The sequence below is a fragment of the Mobula birostris genome, chromosome 1, assembly GCF_030028105.1.
Source record: "Mobula birostris isolate sMobBir1 chromosome 1, sMobBir1.hap1, whole genome shotgun sequence".
Lineage (NCBI taxonomy): Eukaryota > Metazoa > Chordata > Chondrichthyes > Myliobatiformes > Myliobatidae > Mobula > Mobula birostris.
Window position 1 is genome coordinate 77,478,402 of NC_092370.1, and position 14,338 is coordinate 77,492,739.

Below are 14,338 nucleotides of genomic sequence, written 5' to 3' on the forward strand. Positions count from 1 at the left end.
CCAGTCCTCATTGAGGGATCAGAAGTGGAAAGAGTGAGCAATTTCAAGATCTCAGGTGTCAACATCAGTGAGGATCAGCATCTATCCTGAACCCAACATTATCAATGCAGTTACAAGGAAAGGATGGCAGAGCTATTTTTCATTCCGAGTTTGAGAAGATTTGGTATGAATCCAAAAACACTCGTGAATTTCTACAGATGTACTATAGAGAACATTCTAACTGGCGTATCACTGTCTAGAATGAGATGGGGGGGGGGGCCACTGCACAGGATTGAAATAAACTGCACAAAGTTGTAAACTCAGTCAGCTCCATTATGGGCACTAACCTCCCCTGCACCCAAGACATCTTCAAGGAGCGACTCCTCAAAAAGGTGGCATCCATCATTAAGGACCCCCATCACCCAGGACATGCCCTCTTCTCATTACTGCCATCCGGGGGGTAGGTATTTGAAGCTTGAATGTGCACACTGAACGATCAAGGAACAGCTTATTCCCCTCTGCCATTAGATTTCTGAATGGACGTTGAACCCATGAACACTATCTTACACTTTATTTCCTCTTTCTGCACTAGTTTATTTATACATAAAATATTCACACACTTAATGTAATTTACAGTTTTTTTGTCATTATGTGCTGCAACGTACTGCTGCCGCATAAGAAAAAATTTCACGAAATATGCCAGTGAAATTAAATCTGATTCTGTTCCAATAGTGTAATTTTTTCAGTTGGTGTCAAATCTTTTTGTAGTATCTTGACAAGGGCCTGAAAATTTTTAAAAGTCAAAATAAAAAACAAAATTTTCAAAAAAATCATTGCTTTTTGAATTGGCATCCATCAGCCCAAACATAATTCAATGCAAGCACACACAACTGACACTATTTTAAGAACTGTTCACTCTAACCATAGTTTAGTGTCTAACCGCACCACAAGTACAGGCTACTGGCACTAGTTAGAAACTGTTCAGCAACAGTCTCCTGTCCCAGTTAAGTGGCATGCTGTCCCAAATGAATGAAGGGAATCCTGGGTATATGCTTGATTATTTTTGTTTGTTCCTTAAGTGTTTTCCAAAATGAGCAACTGCACCAATTAACCGGTGACTCATTTAACCAGAGTACACTACTTAAATGACAGTGCATAGGCAGCCTTAAGCATCTGGGGGCCTGTTTCAGGAGTTAATGTGGGGCCCGACCCCTGCTTCCCAAAAAAAGAAAGAAAAAAAGCAAATATTCAAGTTGGTTTGCATCAATAATAGTATAATTTCTGACTTAAACATTGATGCATTATGTGCACAGTGCTTTTTTTTGTTGATATCTAGCACCCTCTTCTACACCCCGCTATTTTTCCCCCACATATTTCTCCCGTTATCATATGCCTGCCCCCTGCATTTTGAGATATCTAATCCTAATTTCTCCATATGCGTTAAGAAAACGTCGGCTAGGCCTGCACCTGTTGTGTCAAGCACCGGTAGGAAACGGACAAAATGCTCACTAACAGCAGCTCCGACATTGACTTGGCATGTGACAATGTGCAGTGTCACTGAGAGCTGCTCTGTGTGTGCAGTGTCAGTGGTGCAGTCCATTATCAGCCAGTAGTAATGTGATTGTTTTACTCTCTCTGTTATCGCTTCCGGTGTCTTGTCTCCAATAAGTATGATTAACTCATTTTGTATGGCTTTCCCCATGTAGTGGTCAGCAATCTCTTTTTTTCTCTGCTCATCTGACATGTTTGCTCATCACTGGGTCGAACTCGGCAAGCAGCTCCACCAGACCCAGAAAATTCCCATTATTTGGTTCATGTCGGGTGGAATTGTGGCCACGGAAAGGAAGGTTTTGTTCTACAAGGTGACAGACTATGGCAATGAACCTCTTCATGACATTATTCCAGTGTTTTTTTTCCAGCATTTGCATTTCTTGGTACGTGCTGTCAATAGCACTGTGTGTTCTTAAGCACGTTTCCAGCTAGTGCCAGCTATCAACGTTGGCACGGTGCGCATTTGACTTCTCATGATCCTGGAGTGTGAGAGTGAGTCGCTCCCACACTCTGAGACCTCCGCAAGTGAGACTGTGATTTTTGCTGCCAAATAGGGTACAGCAAAAAAAGATTGAATCAGATGATTCTGAGTACACTTCCCATGACCTACGAATGGTTTCGCCATTTTTCATCTTCATGAGATATCTGTCCTTGGTAAAACGACGGCGTGATTGGCTCTGTGGAAAGTTAGTGTCCTCTAACTGAACGGGACCTTTCCTAACAATGTCGATCTGTTGGTCACTGATAATATGCATTGGCCAACGTGCTGGATCGGTCTCTGTGAGTGTTAGTGGGGCTTTCTCTCTGTCTGGTGTGCCGGTGGCAGCATCTCCCTCACCTGTCTCAGTTGTAGGACTGTCATCATGCTGTGGTGCTTGTTCGTCAAACAAAGTTTGGTCATCATTTTCACCATCTGTTTGAGTAGAATTGTTCTTCTCATTTTCATTGCTCTGATTATCAACATCTCCTGTGCCGCTTACACTGTCACTTGGCACTGCAGCCCCATGCTGTGAAGATAGTGCAGCAGCAACTGCAGTCGGCGGGCCTTTTACAGATGCTGGACCAAAGAAAGATGTAACATTTGGAAGACTATTTAGACGTCTTGTTTTGTTGTCTAATATTTTCCATTTTTCAGCGCCACTAGGATAGGAGCGTTTCATTTTCCTCTCATTGAAAAGTAACCTTCTGTGCTAGGAGCAATGTTTACAAGTGAAGTAAATATTTTAATGTATTTTCTCAGATGTCAGTCAGCGAGCACCCACTGGTGGTTCAGCTGGCAATAGCAGGAGAATATTGTGGTGTCTGGGAGCTGTGCATTAAATTTTTGCATGTCAGTCGGGGGCCCCTGGGAGGGCGGGGCCCGTTTCAGTTGAAACGGGTGAAACATAGCTAAGGCTGCCTATGTGACAGTGATAGACATTGTACAGCATGGCTATTCAGCCTAAATAAAAAAAAAATTACTTACATGACAAGCCAACTGCAGCATCTCATAACTGTTCTTTTTCATGTCATTAAGTCACAGCCTGTGAGTGGGGCCACTACAGCAAAATCCATAACAGCTGTTGCTCTGAAACCATCAACACCAGTAAATTCGTCAGCCACTGTGCAAGTTGTACAAACCACCACTTCACCGGTAAGACAATTAAGCTAAGTTAAAAGTAATCCTTGGTTGGGGGATCCAGGGGTTGTGGCACAATAGTGTGGATCTCTTCAGAAGCAGGTTTATCATCACTGACTTGTATTACTCTTCCCATTTGCCCCGTTCAGTTTTACCTATATTTTTCTTGCTATTAATAACTGATGTTACCTTGTTTACAGCACATTACACTTGACAGAAGATGCACTGGTTTGTGACACATGGGCCATTCAGCCTTTTGTTCCCATGATTTGTCATTGAAAATTCTCCAATTAGATGAAGTCAGAGAAGTACAGGACTGAAACAGGCTCTTAAGCACATCTAGTCTGTGCCGAACCATTTAACCTGCCTACTGCCATCGACCTGCAGCCGGACCATAGCCCTCCATATCCGTGTACTTATCCAAGCTTCTCTTAGACAGTGAAATTGAGCTCTCATGCACTACTTGCACTGGAAGCTCATTCCACGCTCTCAGTGAAGAAGTTTTCCCTTATGTTTGCCTTAAACTTTTTGCCTTTCACCCTTAACCTATGACCTTGAGTTGTAGTCCCATCCAAACTCAGTGGAAAAAGTCTGCTTGCATTTACCTTATTTATACCCCTTATAATTTTGTATACCTCTATCACATATCCCCTCAATCTTCCACAGTACCTATAAATAGTACTCACCCCCCCCCCCGGAAGTTTTCATGTTTTATTGTTTTATATAATTGAATAATTGAATTACAGTGTATTTAATTCGGCTTTTTTGACTGATCAACAGAAAAAAGACGATGTCAAAGTGAAAACAGATTTCTTCAAAGTGATCAAAATTAATTACAAGTATAAAACACAAAATAACTGCATAAGTATTCACCCCACCTTCCAGTCCCCCTCCCCTCCACAGAGGTTGCATAACCTGCTGAATTCCTTTTGCAGATTCCAGCATCCGTAGTCTCTTGTCAGCATTTAACACTGGCACCCACTCAAATTTGTAAATGTAGCAATGTCTTTAACGTCTTTATGTGTGGGATTAACATCATGCTTAGAATTCTACCCCTTTTGTTTGCTGCATCACTTGGGCACTTCGCCCTTTTTCCTAGATCCTCAGAGAAGTACTTTATAATGAAGGGCAATACCACTGCACTCCTAACTGTTTAGATCTTTGCCACTATGGGTGAATGTCAGATAGGGGGTGTAGTTTCTGAATAAGTGATTCTCCTCTGAAGGTGGAGATGCTGCTTATATGATACTATGTGCAAGTATGTCAGTATTGCTGCAAGTAAGTTTCTCATTGCACCTGCACATACAGTACCTGTATTTGTGCATACAATAATAAACTCAACTTTAACTTTAATGAATTCTTCTGAGATGTGTAATTCTTTGAAATTCTCTATCCCAGAGTCTCAAGCCAAGATCATTCAAAGCTGAGATTGAATAATTTTGTCTATGGGTTGAATTGAATTGACTCAACTCTATTACTTACACCCTTCATATACATGAGTAAAAATCTTTGTTATATCTCCGTCTAAATATGCAAAGTGCAATTTATAGCAATTTATAAGTAGTATGTACAACAATATAACATAGAAATACAACTGTGTCAGCTTGAATTAATCAGGCTGATGGCCTGGTGGAAGAAGCTATTCCAGAGCCTGTTGATTCTGGCTTTTATGCTGCAGTACAGTTTCCCAGATTGGAGCAGCTGGATCAGTTTGTGGTTGGGATGACTCGGGTCCCCAATGATCCTTCAGGCCCTTTTTACACGCCTGTCTTTGTAAATGTCCTGAATAGTGGAAGTTCACATCTACAGATGCGCTAGGCTGTCCGCACCACTCTCTGCAGAGTCCTGCGATTGAGGGAAGTAAAGTTGCCATACCAGGCAGTGATACAGCCAGTCCAGATGCTCTCAATTGTGCCCCTGTAGAAAGTTCTTAGGATTTGGGGGCCCATACCAAGCTTCCTCAACTGTCTGAGATGAAAGAGGCGCTATTGTGCCTTTTCTAACACATAGTCGGTATGTACAGATCACATGAGATCCTCAGTGATCTTTATGCCGAGGAACTTAAAGCTGTTCACCTTCTCAACCCCAGATCCATTGATGCCAATAGGGGTTGGCCTGTGTCCATTCCTCCTGTAGTCCACAACCAGCTCTTTTGTTTTTTGGAGCTTTGAGGGAGGAGTTTGTGTCAGGGTGTTAAGGTTACATGAAAAATGAGGCTGAGTTCTGATTGGCCCTATAGCAGAGCAGGCCAGGGAAGGTCTGTATGGCTGACACTACTTTCTTTGGCTCCTATGTAAACCAGCTGCCATAACCTTTCTGTTGTAGTCTATTCAGTTCTGACATTTGTGACAAATGAGAAAGCATGGAGTGGCAGGCAAACTTTTCTTGGTAGAGAATTGCCTGGGTGATAAGGCACAACAAATGCTGATTAATCTTCTATTACTGGTGTCTCGGCCAGCAGATGTTTGAGACTTAGATGAAGGTGCAGAGGGCTGTGTAACAATGATAACACCAAGATGACACTGGTGATGGTCTTTCCTGTTTTGAAACAATTGTCCCTTCTCCTAGTTACCTTTGTGTTTGCTCCTAGTAATTATTATCTAAAAGTTTCCTTTTCATGGATGCTTTCCAATCTTATTACTTGGCAGAACATTGTTTCATTGATTTAAAATAAAGATGGAGTGATTTCTGGTCTGCATATTGGAATATATAATTTCCTTTAATACAGCAGAATAGCAAGAGCTCAAGTTTAGTATTGGTTTATTGTCATATGTACTATAATACAGTGGAAAAACTTGTCTTGCACACTGTTTATACAAATCAAATCATTATACAATGCATTGAGCTGCAATAGGTAAAACAATAATGTAGAATAAAATGCAAAAGCTACTGAAAGAGTGTAATGCAATATACAATGAAGTGCAAGATCAAGAGGTAGATTGTGAGGCCAAGAGTCTCTTATACTAGAAGTCTGTTCAAAACGTGATAACAGTGAGATAGATGCTGTCTTGAGCCTGCTGGTACCTGCTTTCACCTTTTGTATCTTCTGCTTAATGGGAGAGGGGAGGAGAGAATGTTGGGGTGGGTGGGGTCTTTGATTATGCTGACTACTTTACTGAGGCAGCAAGAAGTTTAGACGGAATGCTGATTCCTGTGATGTGCTGTGCTGTGCTGTGTCCACACTCTGCAGTTTCTTGTGGTCACATGCACAGTTGCCATACCAGGCCACGATACATCCAGACAGAATGCTTTCTATGGTGTATTGCTAAAAATTGGTAAGAGTCGATGGGGACAAGGCAAATTTCTTTAGTCTTTTGAGGAAGTAGAGGCGTTGGTGAGCTTTCTTGGCCATGACATCAATGTGGTTGAACCAGGACAAGCTATTAGTGATGAATACACCCAGTTTAGTCTGCAGAAAGGTTATGCTGACTTGTATTCTGTTGTGTGGAATGCAGAAGTTGGTGTTTCAGTTGGTGCTTATGATGGGCAGTATCTGATGGACGGATATTTCCCATTGATGGGGGAACCAAGACTAGGTATTTTGCTAATGCTTTTTTTTTCTTTAACTTGTGTTCATATTGTTTATAATTCTATTGTAGGAAACTTTGGAAAATGTGAAGAAATGCAAGAACTTCCTTGCAACATTAATTAAACTGGCTTCCAGTGGGACCCAGTCAATGCAGATGTCCAACAATGTGAAAACCTTGGTGCAGAAGTTACTGGTAAGATTTATTCTCTTTAAACATTGTGCATCTTTCAAAGAAACCCTCAAAGCTTTGTGACAAAGTAATTGTATTTGTGCAGGAGAACAGAGCATTGTAAGTTATTTGCTATGTCAAAATTTCAAGGACTGTAAATTTAAATGAATGAGGCGGAAGGTAAGAGTTGGGCAGGTAGTTTTCAAAGGTACAGTATCTGGAACTTAAGCCTAAAAAGGTGATGAGGCAAAAACAAGATGAGTACCACCTCCTCCTCCTCCGCACTGACAGTCAACACTGGTGCACCTGAAGGATGTATGCATAGCCTGTTGCTCTTTTCTCACTGCACCCATGATTCTGGCTAGGCACAGCTCAAATCCCATCTATAAAATCGCCTATGATAACTATTGTTGACAGAATCTTCGATGATGACGAGGAAGCATACAAAAGTGAGATAAATCAGCTGGTTGAGTGGTGTTGCAACAACAACCTTACACTTGGTGTCAGTAGGATCAAAGAATTACTTGTGGACTTGAGAAAGGGGAGGTCAGAAGAGCACACACCAGTGGGAAAAGGTGAACGTTTTCAAGTGCCTGTGTGTCAACATCTCTGAAGTTCTATCCAGGGTCCAACATATTTTATGCAGTTACAGCCAAGGCATTCTAGTGGCTATATTTAAGTTGGAGTTTGAATAGATTTGGTATGTCACTAAAGACTCCAGCAAATTCCTACAGGTGTACCGTGGAGAGCATTCTGACTGGTTGCATCACTGACTGATATGGAGGTACCATTCAGAAAAAGCTGCAGAGGATTGTAAGCAACACACAAAATGCTGGAGGAGCTCAGTAGGCCAGGCAGCATCTATGGAAAAGAGAAAATAGTTGACGTTTTGAGCAGAGATGGCGGGAGGAGGGGTGGAAGAAGAATGTGGTAGGTGGTAAGTGAAACCGGAAGAGGGGGAAGGATGAAGTAAAGATCTTGAAAATTGGTAGATGCAAGAGATAAAGGGCTGGAGAAAGGGGAAGCGGATAGAGGGTAGAAGACCATGGAAGAAAGGGAAGTGGGAGGAGTACTAGAGAGAAGTGATGTACAGGTAAGGAGATGAGGTGAGAGAGGTGAATGGGAATGGTGAAGGTGATGGGGTAATTACCGGAAGTTTGAGAAATCGATGTTCATGACATCAGATTGGAGGCTACCCAGACAGAATATAAGGTGCTGCTCCTCCGACTAGAGATGTCCTCCTTTTCAAAGAAAGGGGCTTTCTTTCCTCCTCTATCAACGCTGCCCTCACCCGCATATCTTCCATTTCGTGCACTTCTGTCTTCACCCCATCCTCCTGCCACACCTCCAGGGATATTGTTCCTCTTGTCCTCCAGTAGCCTGTGCATCCAGCGCATAACTTGTATCTTTTGCCATCTCCAACAGTATCTCACCACCAAGCACATCTTTCCCTTGCCCCCCCCCGCCACTTTCCACTTTATAGAGGAATCACTCCCCATGTGACTCCCTTGTCTTTTCATCACTTCCCATTGATGTCCCTCCTGGTACTTATCCTTGCAAGCAGAGCAAGTGCCATACCTGTCCCTACACCACCTCCCTCACTACCATTCAGGACCACCAATCAGTCCTTCCATTTGAGGTGGCCCTTCACCTGTGAGTCTGGGGGGTGTCATCTACTATATCCAGTGCTCCCAGTGTGGGGCCTCCTGTATATCAGTGAGACCCGACGTAGATTTGGAGACTGCTTCACAGAACACCTATGCTCCATCTGCCAAAGAAAGCAGGTTCTCCCAGTGGCCACCTACTTCAGTTTTACTTCCCATTTCAACATGTCAGTCAATGGTGGCCTCTACTGCTGTGGTAAGGTGCACTCGGGTTGGAGGAACCACGCCTTGTATTGCGTTTGGGTAGGCTCCAACCTGTTGACAAGAACATCGGTTTCTTGAACTTCTGGTAATTATCCCCCCCCCCCCCCGACCATTCCCATTTACCTCTCTCACCTTATCTCCTTATTTGCCGTCACTTCCTTCTGGTGTTCCTCCCTCCTCCCCCCCCCCCCCCCCTTTTTCTTCCATGGTCCTCTACCCTCTCTTATCAGATTCCCCCTTCTCCGGCCCTTGCCCTTTCTCTTTAACTGATCAGCTTTCACCCAGCTCTTTATTTCACTCCTCCCCCTCACCTATCACCTACCATCTTGTACTTCTTCCTCCCCTCCCCCCACCTTTTTGCTCTAACTTCTCATCTTGTTTTCTAGTCCTGATGAAGGACCTCAGCCTGAAATGTCAACAGTTTACTCTTTTCCATAGATGCTGCATGGCCTGCTAAATTCCTTCTGCATTTTGTGTGTGTTACTTGGATTTCCAGCATTTGCAGATTCTCTCGTCTTTGTGCAGTGGGTTGTGAACTCAGCCAGCTCCATCATGAGCACAAGCCGCCGAACCTTCGAGGACATCTTCAAAAGGTGATGCCTCAAGAAGGTGGCATCAGTCATTAAGAAACGCCACCACTCAGGGCATGCCCACTTTTCATTGCTACCATCAGAGAAGAGGTACAGGAGCCTGAAGAGACGCACTCAACGTTTTAGGAAAAGCCTCTTCCCCACTGCCATTAGATTTCTAAATGACCCATGTATGCTACTTCACTGTTTTGCTCTCCTTTTCACAACTAATTTTTTTTTCCACATAATTTGTTAATATAATCTACAGTAATTTTTATGTGTTGTACTGCTGCAATAAAACAATAAATTCATGACCTGTGAATGATATTAAACTTAGATTCTGATACTTAACAGACTGCAACTCAGAAGGTTGTGGACTGAGTGGTGGGGAGTCAGAATGATTCTTCACATTGATGGAATGGAGTGTTTTGAGTGGCTTTCATCTATGCCATAAACTCTGCATCTGTGAGGAAAGCTGTTGGTGCGGAAATTGGTTTATTATTATCGCCACATGTACCAAGAAACAGTAAAAAGCTGTTCACACAGATCAAACATTGATTCCACACCAGGCTTTGTGCCTCTTGAAACTTCTACCCACCCCATCTTTCATTCTACTTTATGAGAATCCTGCATCTGTACTTCAAAGTCCCTCTATTCTATAGCAGTATTCAGGGTCTTTCCTTTCAATGTAAGTACCCTACCATGATTTGTCCTATTGAATTATAATTTTTCGTACTTATTTGAATTAAATTCCACTTGCCATTCCTCAGCCCACCCTTGCAGCTGATAAAGATGCCACTGTAATTCTTGATACTTCACCACTTATAATACCACCTGATTTAGTGTCGTCTGTAAGCTAGATAATTATTCCTTGTATGTTCACATACAAATTGTTGATCTAGATGACAGATAACCAATGGGCTTAGCACTGACCCCTGGGGTACACCAATACTTTCTGATCTCCAGTCGGAGAAACATCCATCATCGGTTTCCTACCTTCCAGCTGATTTTGTATTCAGTTTGCTAGCTTTCCTTGGATGCCAAATTATTTAACTATCCAGAGCAGCTTACCATGTGGAATCGTATCAAAAGCATTACTGAAATCCATATATACAAACCCCATTTCCAGAAATGTTGGGATATTTTCCAAAATGCAATAAAAACAATCTGTGATATGTTAATTCACGTGAACCTTTATTTAACTGACAAAAGTACAAAGAAAAGATTTTTCAATAGTTTTACTGACCAACTTAATTGTATTTTGTAAATATGCACAAATTTAGAATTTGATGGCTGCAACACACTCAACAAAAGTTGGGACAGAGTTAAAATAAGATTGAAAAGTGCACAGAGTATTCAAGTAACACCGGTTTGGAAGATTCCACATTAAGCAGGCTAATTGGTAGCAGATGAGGTATCATGACCGGGTATAAAAGTGCTCAGTCTTTGCAAGCAAGGATGGGTCATGGCTCACCCCTTTGTGCCAAAATTTGTGAGAGAATTGTTAGTCAGTTCAAAAGGAACATTTCTCAACGCAAGATTGCAGAGAATTTAGGTCTTTCAACATCTACAGTACATAATATTGTGAAAAGATTCAGAGAATTCAGTGACATCTCAGTGCGTAAAGAGCAAGGTCGGAAACCACTGTTGAATGCGCATGATCTTCGAGCCCTCAGGTGGCACTGCCTAAGAAACCGTCATGCTACTGTGACAATTATAGCCACCTGGGCTCGGGAGTACTTCGGAAAACCATTGTCACTCAACACAGTCCATCGCTGCATCTAGAAATGCAACTTGAAACTGTATTACACAAGGAGGAAGCCATACATCAACTATGCAGAAACGCCGGCGAGTTCTCTGGGCCCGATGGACTGAAAGACTGTGGAACCATGTGCTGTGGTCAGATGAGTCCACATTTCAGCTAGTTTTCAGAAAAAACGGGCGTCGAGTTCTCCGTGACAAAGATGAAAACGACCATCCAGATTGTTATCAGCGAAAGGTGCAAAAGCCAGCATCTGTGATGGTATGGGGGTGCATCAATGTCCATGGCATGGGCGAGTTGCGTGTATGTGAAGGTACCATTGACTCCGAGGCGTATATTAGGATTTTAGAGAGACATATGTTGCCATCAGGGTGGCGTCTCTTCCCGGGACGTCCATGCTTATTTCAGCAGGACAATGCCAGACCACATTCTGCACGGGCTACGACGGCGTGGCTTTGTAGACACAGAGTGCGTGTGCTTGACTGGTCTGCAGCCAGTCCAGATCCATCTCCTATTGAAAATGTATGGCGCATCATGAAGAGGAGAATCAGACAACGGAGACCACGGACTGTTGAGCAGCTGAAGTCTTATATCAAGCAAGAATGGACAAAATTTCCAATTGCAAATCTACTACAATTAGTATCCTCAGTTCCATAACGATTAAAAAGTGTTATTAAAAGGAAAGGTGATGTAACACAATGGTAAACATGCCTCTGTCCCAACTTTTGTTGAGTGTGTTGCAGCCATCAAATTCTAAATTTGTGTATGTTTACAAAATACAATTAAGTTGGTCAGTAAAACTATTGAAAATCTTTTCTTTGTACATTTGTCAGTTAAATATAGGTTCACGTGAATTAACATATCACAGATTTTTGTTTTTATTGCATTTTGGAAAATATCCCAACTTTTCTGGAAATGGGGTTTATACATTTATTGCCCAACCTTCTTTTAAAAAAAATATCAAATTTGTGAAACAAGATCTGCTGTGCCAAAGCCATGCTGACAACTTCTAATCAACCCCTTCCTTTTCAAACGTAAGTATATATTATTTGTTGGAATGCTTTCCTGCATCTTACCTATTATGGCAGGTCTAAAACAGATCTTTCACTTCGCTGACATTGAGGGAGAAGTCATCGTGACATCGCATCAGTATGCTCTCTCCTTCATTTACTCTGATTTGGTAAAGGAGTAATTTCTTTAGCATTGTTTTCTTGAGCAGTAAGTTAATCTGCCATTTTATTCATAAGGTACATCTGGATGTCCCCTCTTTGTGCAGTACCATCTTAATTGATTTTTGAGCAAAAGAGAACCTGTTGTTCAGAGCCCTTTGTGTTAATGTAATTTTAAAATGAATTACAGCTGGTAGTACATCATGGAAACTTGCCTGTTGTTCCAACTGAATTAAGGTGGTAGTTGTATTCCATAATAGTCACAGCACCTTTTTTGTCTTTGCCTAACAAGATATCTTTCAGTTCTTTCCTTGTGTTTATTTAGTTTCCCCCCAGAAGTCTCAGTTGTTCTTGACCGATCCTTCAGAGCTTTCGGCATGCTGAGTGCAGTTTGCTGTGTAATTTGTTTTCAAATTTATTGGTGACCTTTTAGTGGCAGGAGTGGAACAAGATTGCAGAAAGCTGGGTTGATCCTGCACTGAATGATCTTTTAGTGGTTTTATTAAGTATTTTGGCTTTTAATTCTAGTTTTGAAATACTCCTTTTTCTTCCTTCAGGATGGGAAGTTAGAAGCAGAGGAATTCACAAGCCAGCTGTACCAAGAGCTCAAGTCTTCCCCACAGCCTTACCTTGTGCCTTTTCTCAAGGTAACCACTGCATGAGTTCGGAACTATTAGTGTGTACAAAAACTAGAACTTTTCCACATATGGAGGTGCTTTCACTGCAACTACTTCAGTAATTCAGTTGAGAAAATTAATTATCTATGGAATGTTTATGTTATAGAATGTAAAAGGCTCACACCTGATAAGATCTACCCTCATAGTTCTTGCTAGGTGAAATTTCTCAGGCAGGATAATTTTGCCTTGCTTTATATATTTTGTTCTATTATGTGTTCCTTGTGACTGTCAAGTCACTTTTCAGTCAATCCTTTAAAACCCACAGATTTTCTCTAATAGATCATTTGAACATACACATACGCTACAGATTTTTGGCCTACAATGTCGTACCGACCTTTTAACCTACTCCACGACTAATCTAACCCTGCCCTCCATAGCCCTTCATTTTTCATTCATCCATGTGCCAATCCAAGAGTCTCTTAAATGCTCCTAATGTATCTGCCTCTATCAGCACCCCGGCAATGCGCTCCATGCACTTAACACTCTGTAAGGAGAAAAATACTACCTTTAACAATCACCCTATACTTAGTCCAATCATCTTAAAATTATGCCCTCTCGTATTTCTCATTGGCTCCCTTCTATACATCTCTATCAAGTATCCTCTCATCCTCCTTCACTCCAAAGAGCAAAACTATATCTCATTAGACATGCTCTCTAATCCAGGCAGCACCTTGGTAATCTCCTCTGCATCATCTCTGAAGCATCCGCATTCTTTCTATAATGTAGCGACCAGAAATGAACACAATACTCCAAGTGTGGTCTAACCAGAGTTTTATAGACGGCACTTGAACTCAATCCCCTGTCTGATACACCACATGCTTTCTTAACTACCCTATCAACTTGCACAGCAGCTTTCAGGGATCCATGGACGAGGTCCCCAAGGTCCCACTATTCTTCAACACTGCTAAGAATCCTGCCATTAACCTGTACTTTACCTTCAGGTTTGATCTTCCGAAGTGTAACTCTTCACACTTCTCTGGATGGAACTCCTATCTGCTGCTTCCCAGCCCAGGTCTGCATCCTCTCAATATCCTGTTGTGATCTACGACAATTCTCTACATTATCCACAACACTACCAATCTTGTGTTATCTGCAAACTTCCTAACCCACCCTTTAATTTCCTAAGCCAAGTTATTAACTAAAATCACAGAGTAGGAGTCCTAGGACAGATCCCTGTGGGACACCACTCGTCATCCACCTCCAGGCAGAATACCCTTCATTTACTACCACCCTCTGCCTTCTGCTCTCCCTTTAGAGTGATAGCTTCCTTCCTGTTTCTGACTTCCACCCACACCGATTCAGTAGACAATACTCCATAACATCCTATCGTTCTGCAATTCTGATAAAATCCCTAATAAGCAATGCTGCTCCCCTACCTCTTTTGCCTTCCTCTCTGTCACTTTTGAAACCTCTAAACCCGAGAACATCCAGTAACCATTGCTGCCCT

At 42.1% G+C, this 14,338-nt stretch overlaps 1 protein-coding gene across 1 annotated transcript in view; it reads left to right on the forward strand.

The window, feature by feature from the left end:
- Positions 1 to 14,338, forward strand: part of LOC140197588 (transcription initiation factor TFIID subunit 4-like) — a 136,212-nt gene that overhangs the window by 10,373 nt on the left and 111,501 nt on the right. Inside the window, exons 4-6 of the mRNA XM_072257757.1 lie at positions 3,047 to 3,163; positions 6,748 to 6,870; positions 12,772 to 12,861. Coding sequence (XP_072113858.1) covers positions 3,047 to 3,163; positions 6,748 to 6,870; positions 12,772 to 12,861 — 330 coding nt within the window. The remainder of the gene's footprint in view (positions 1 to 3,046; positions 3,164 to 6,747; positions 6,871 to 12,771; positions 12,862 to 14,338) is intronic.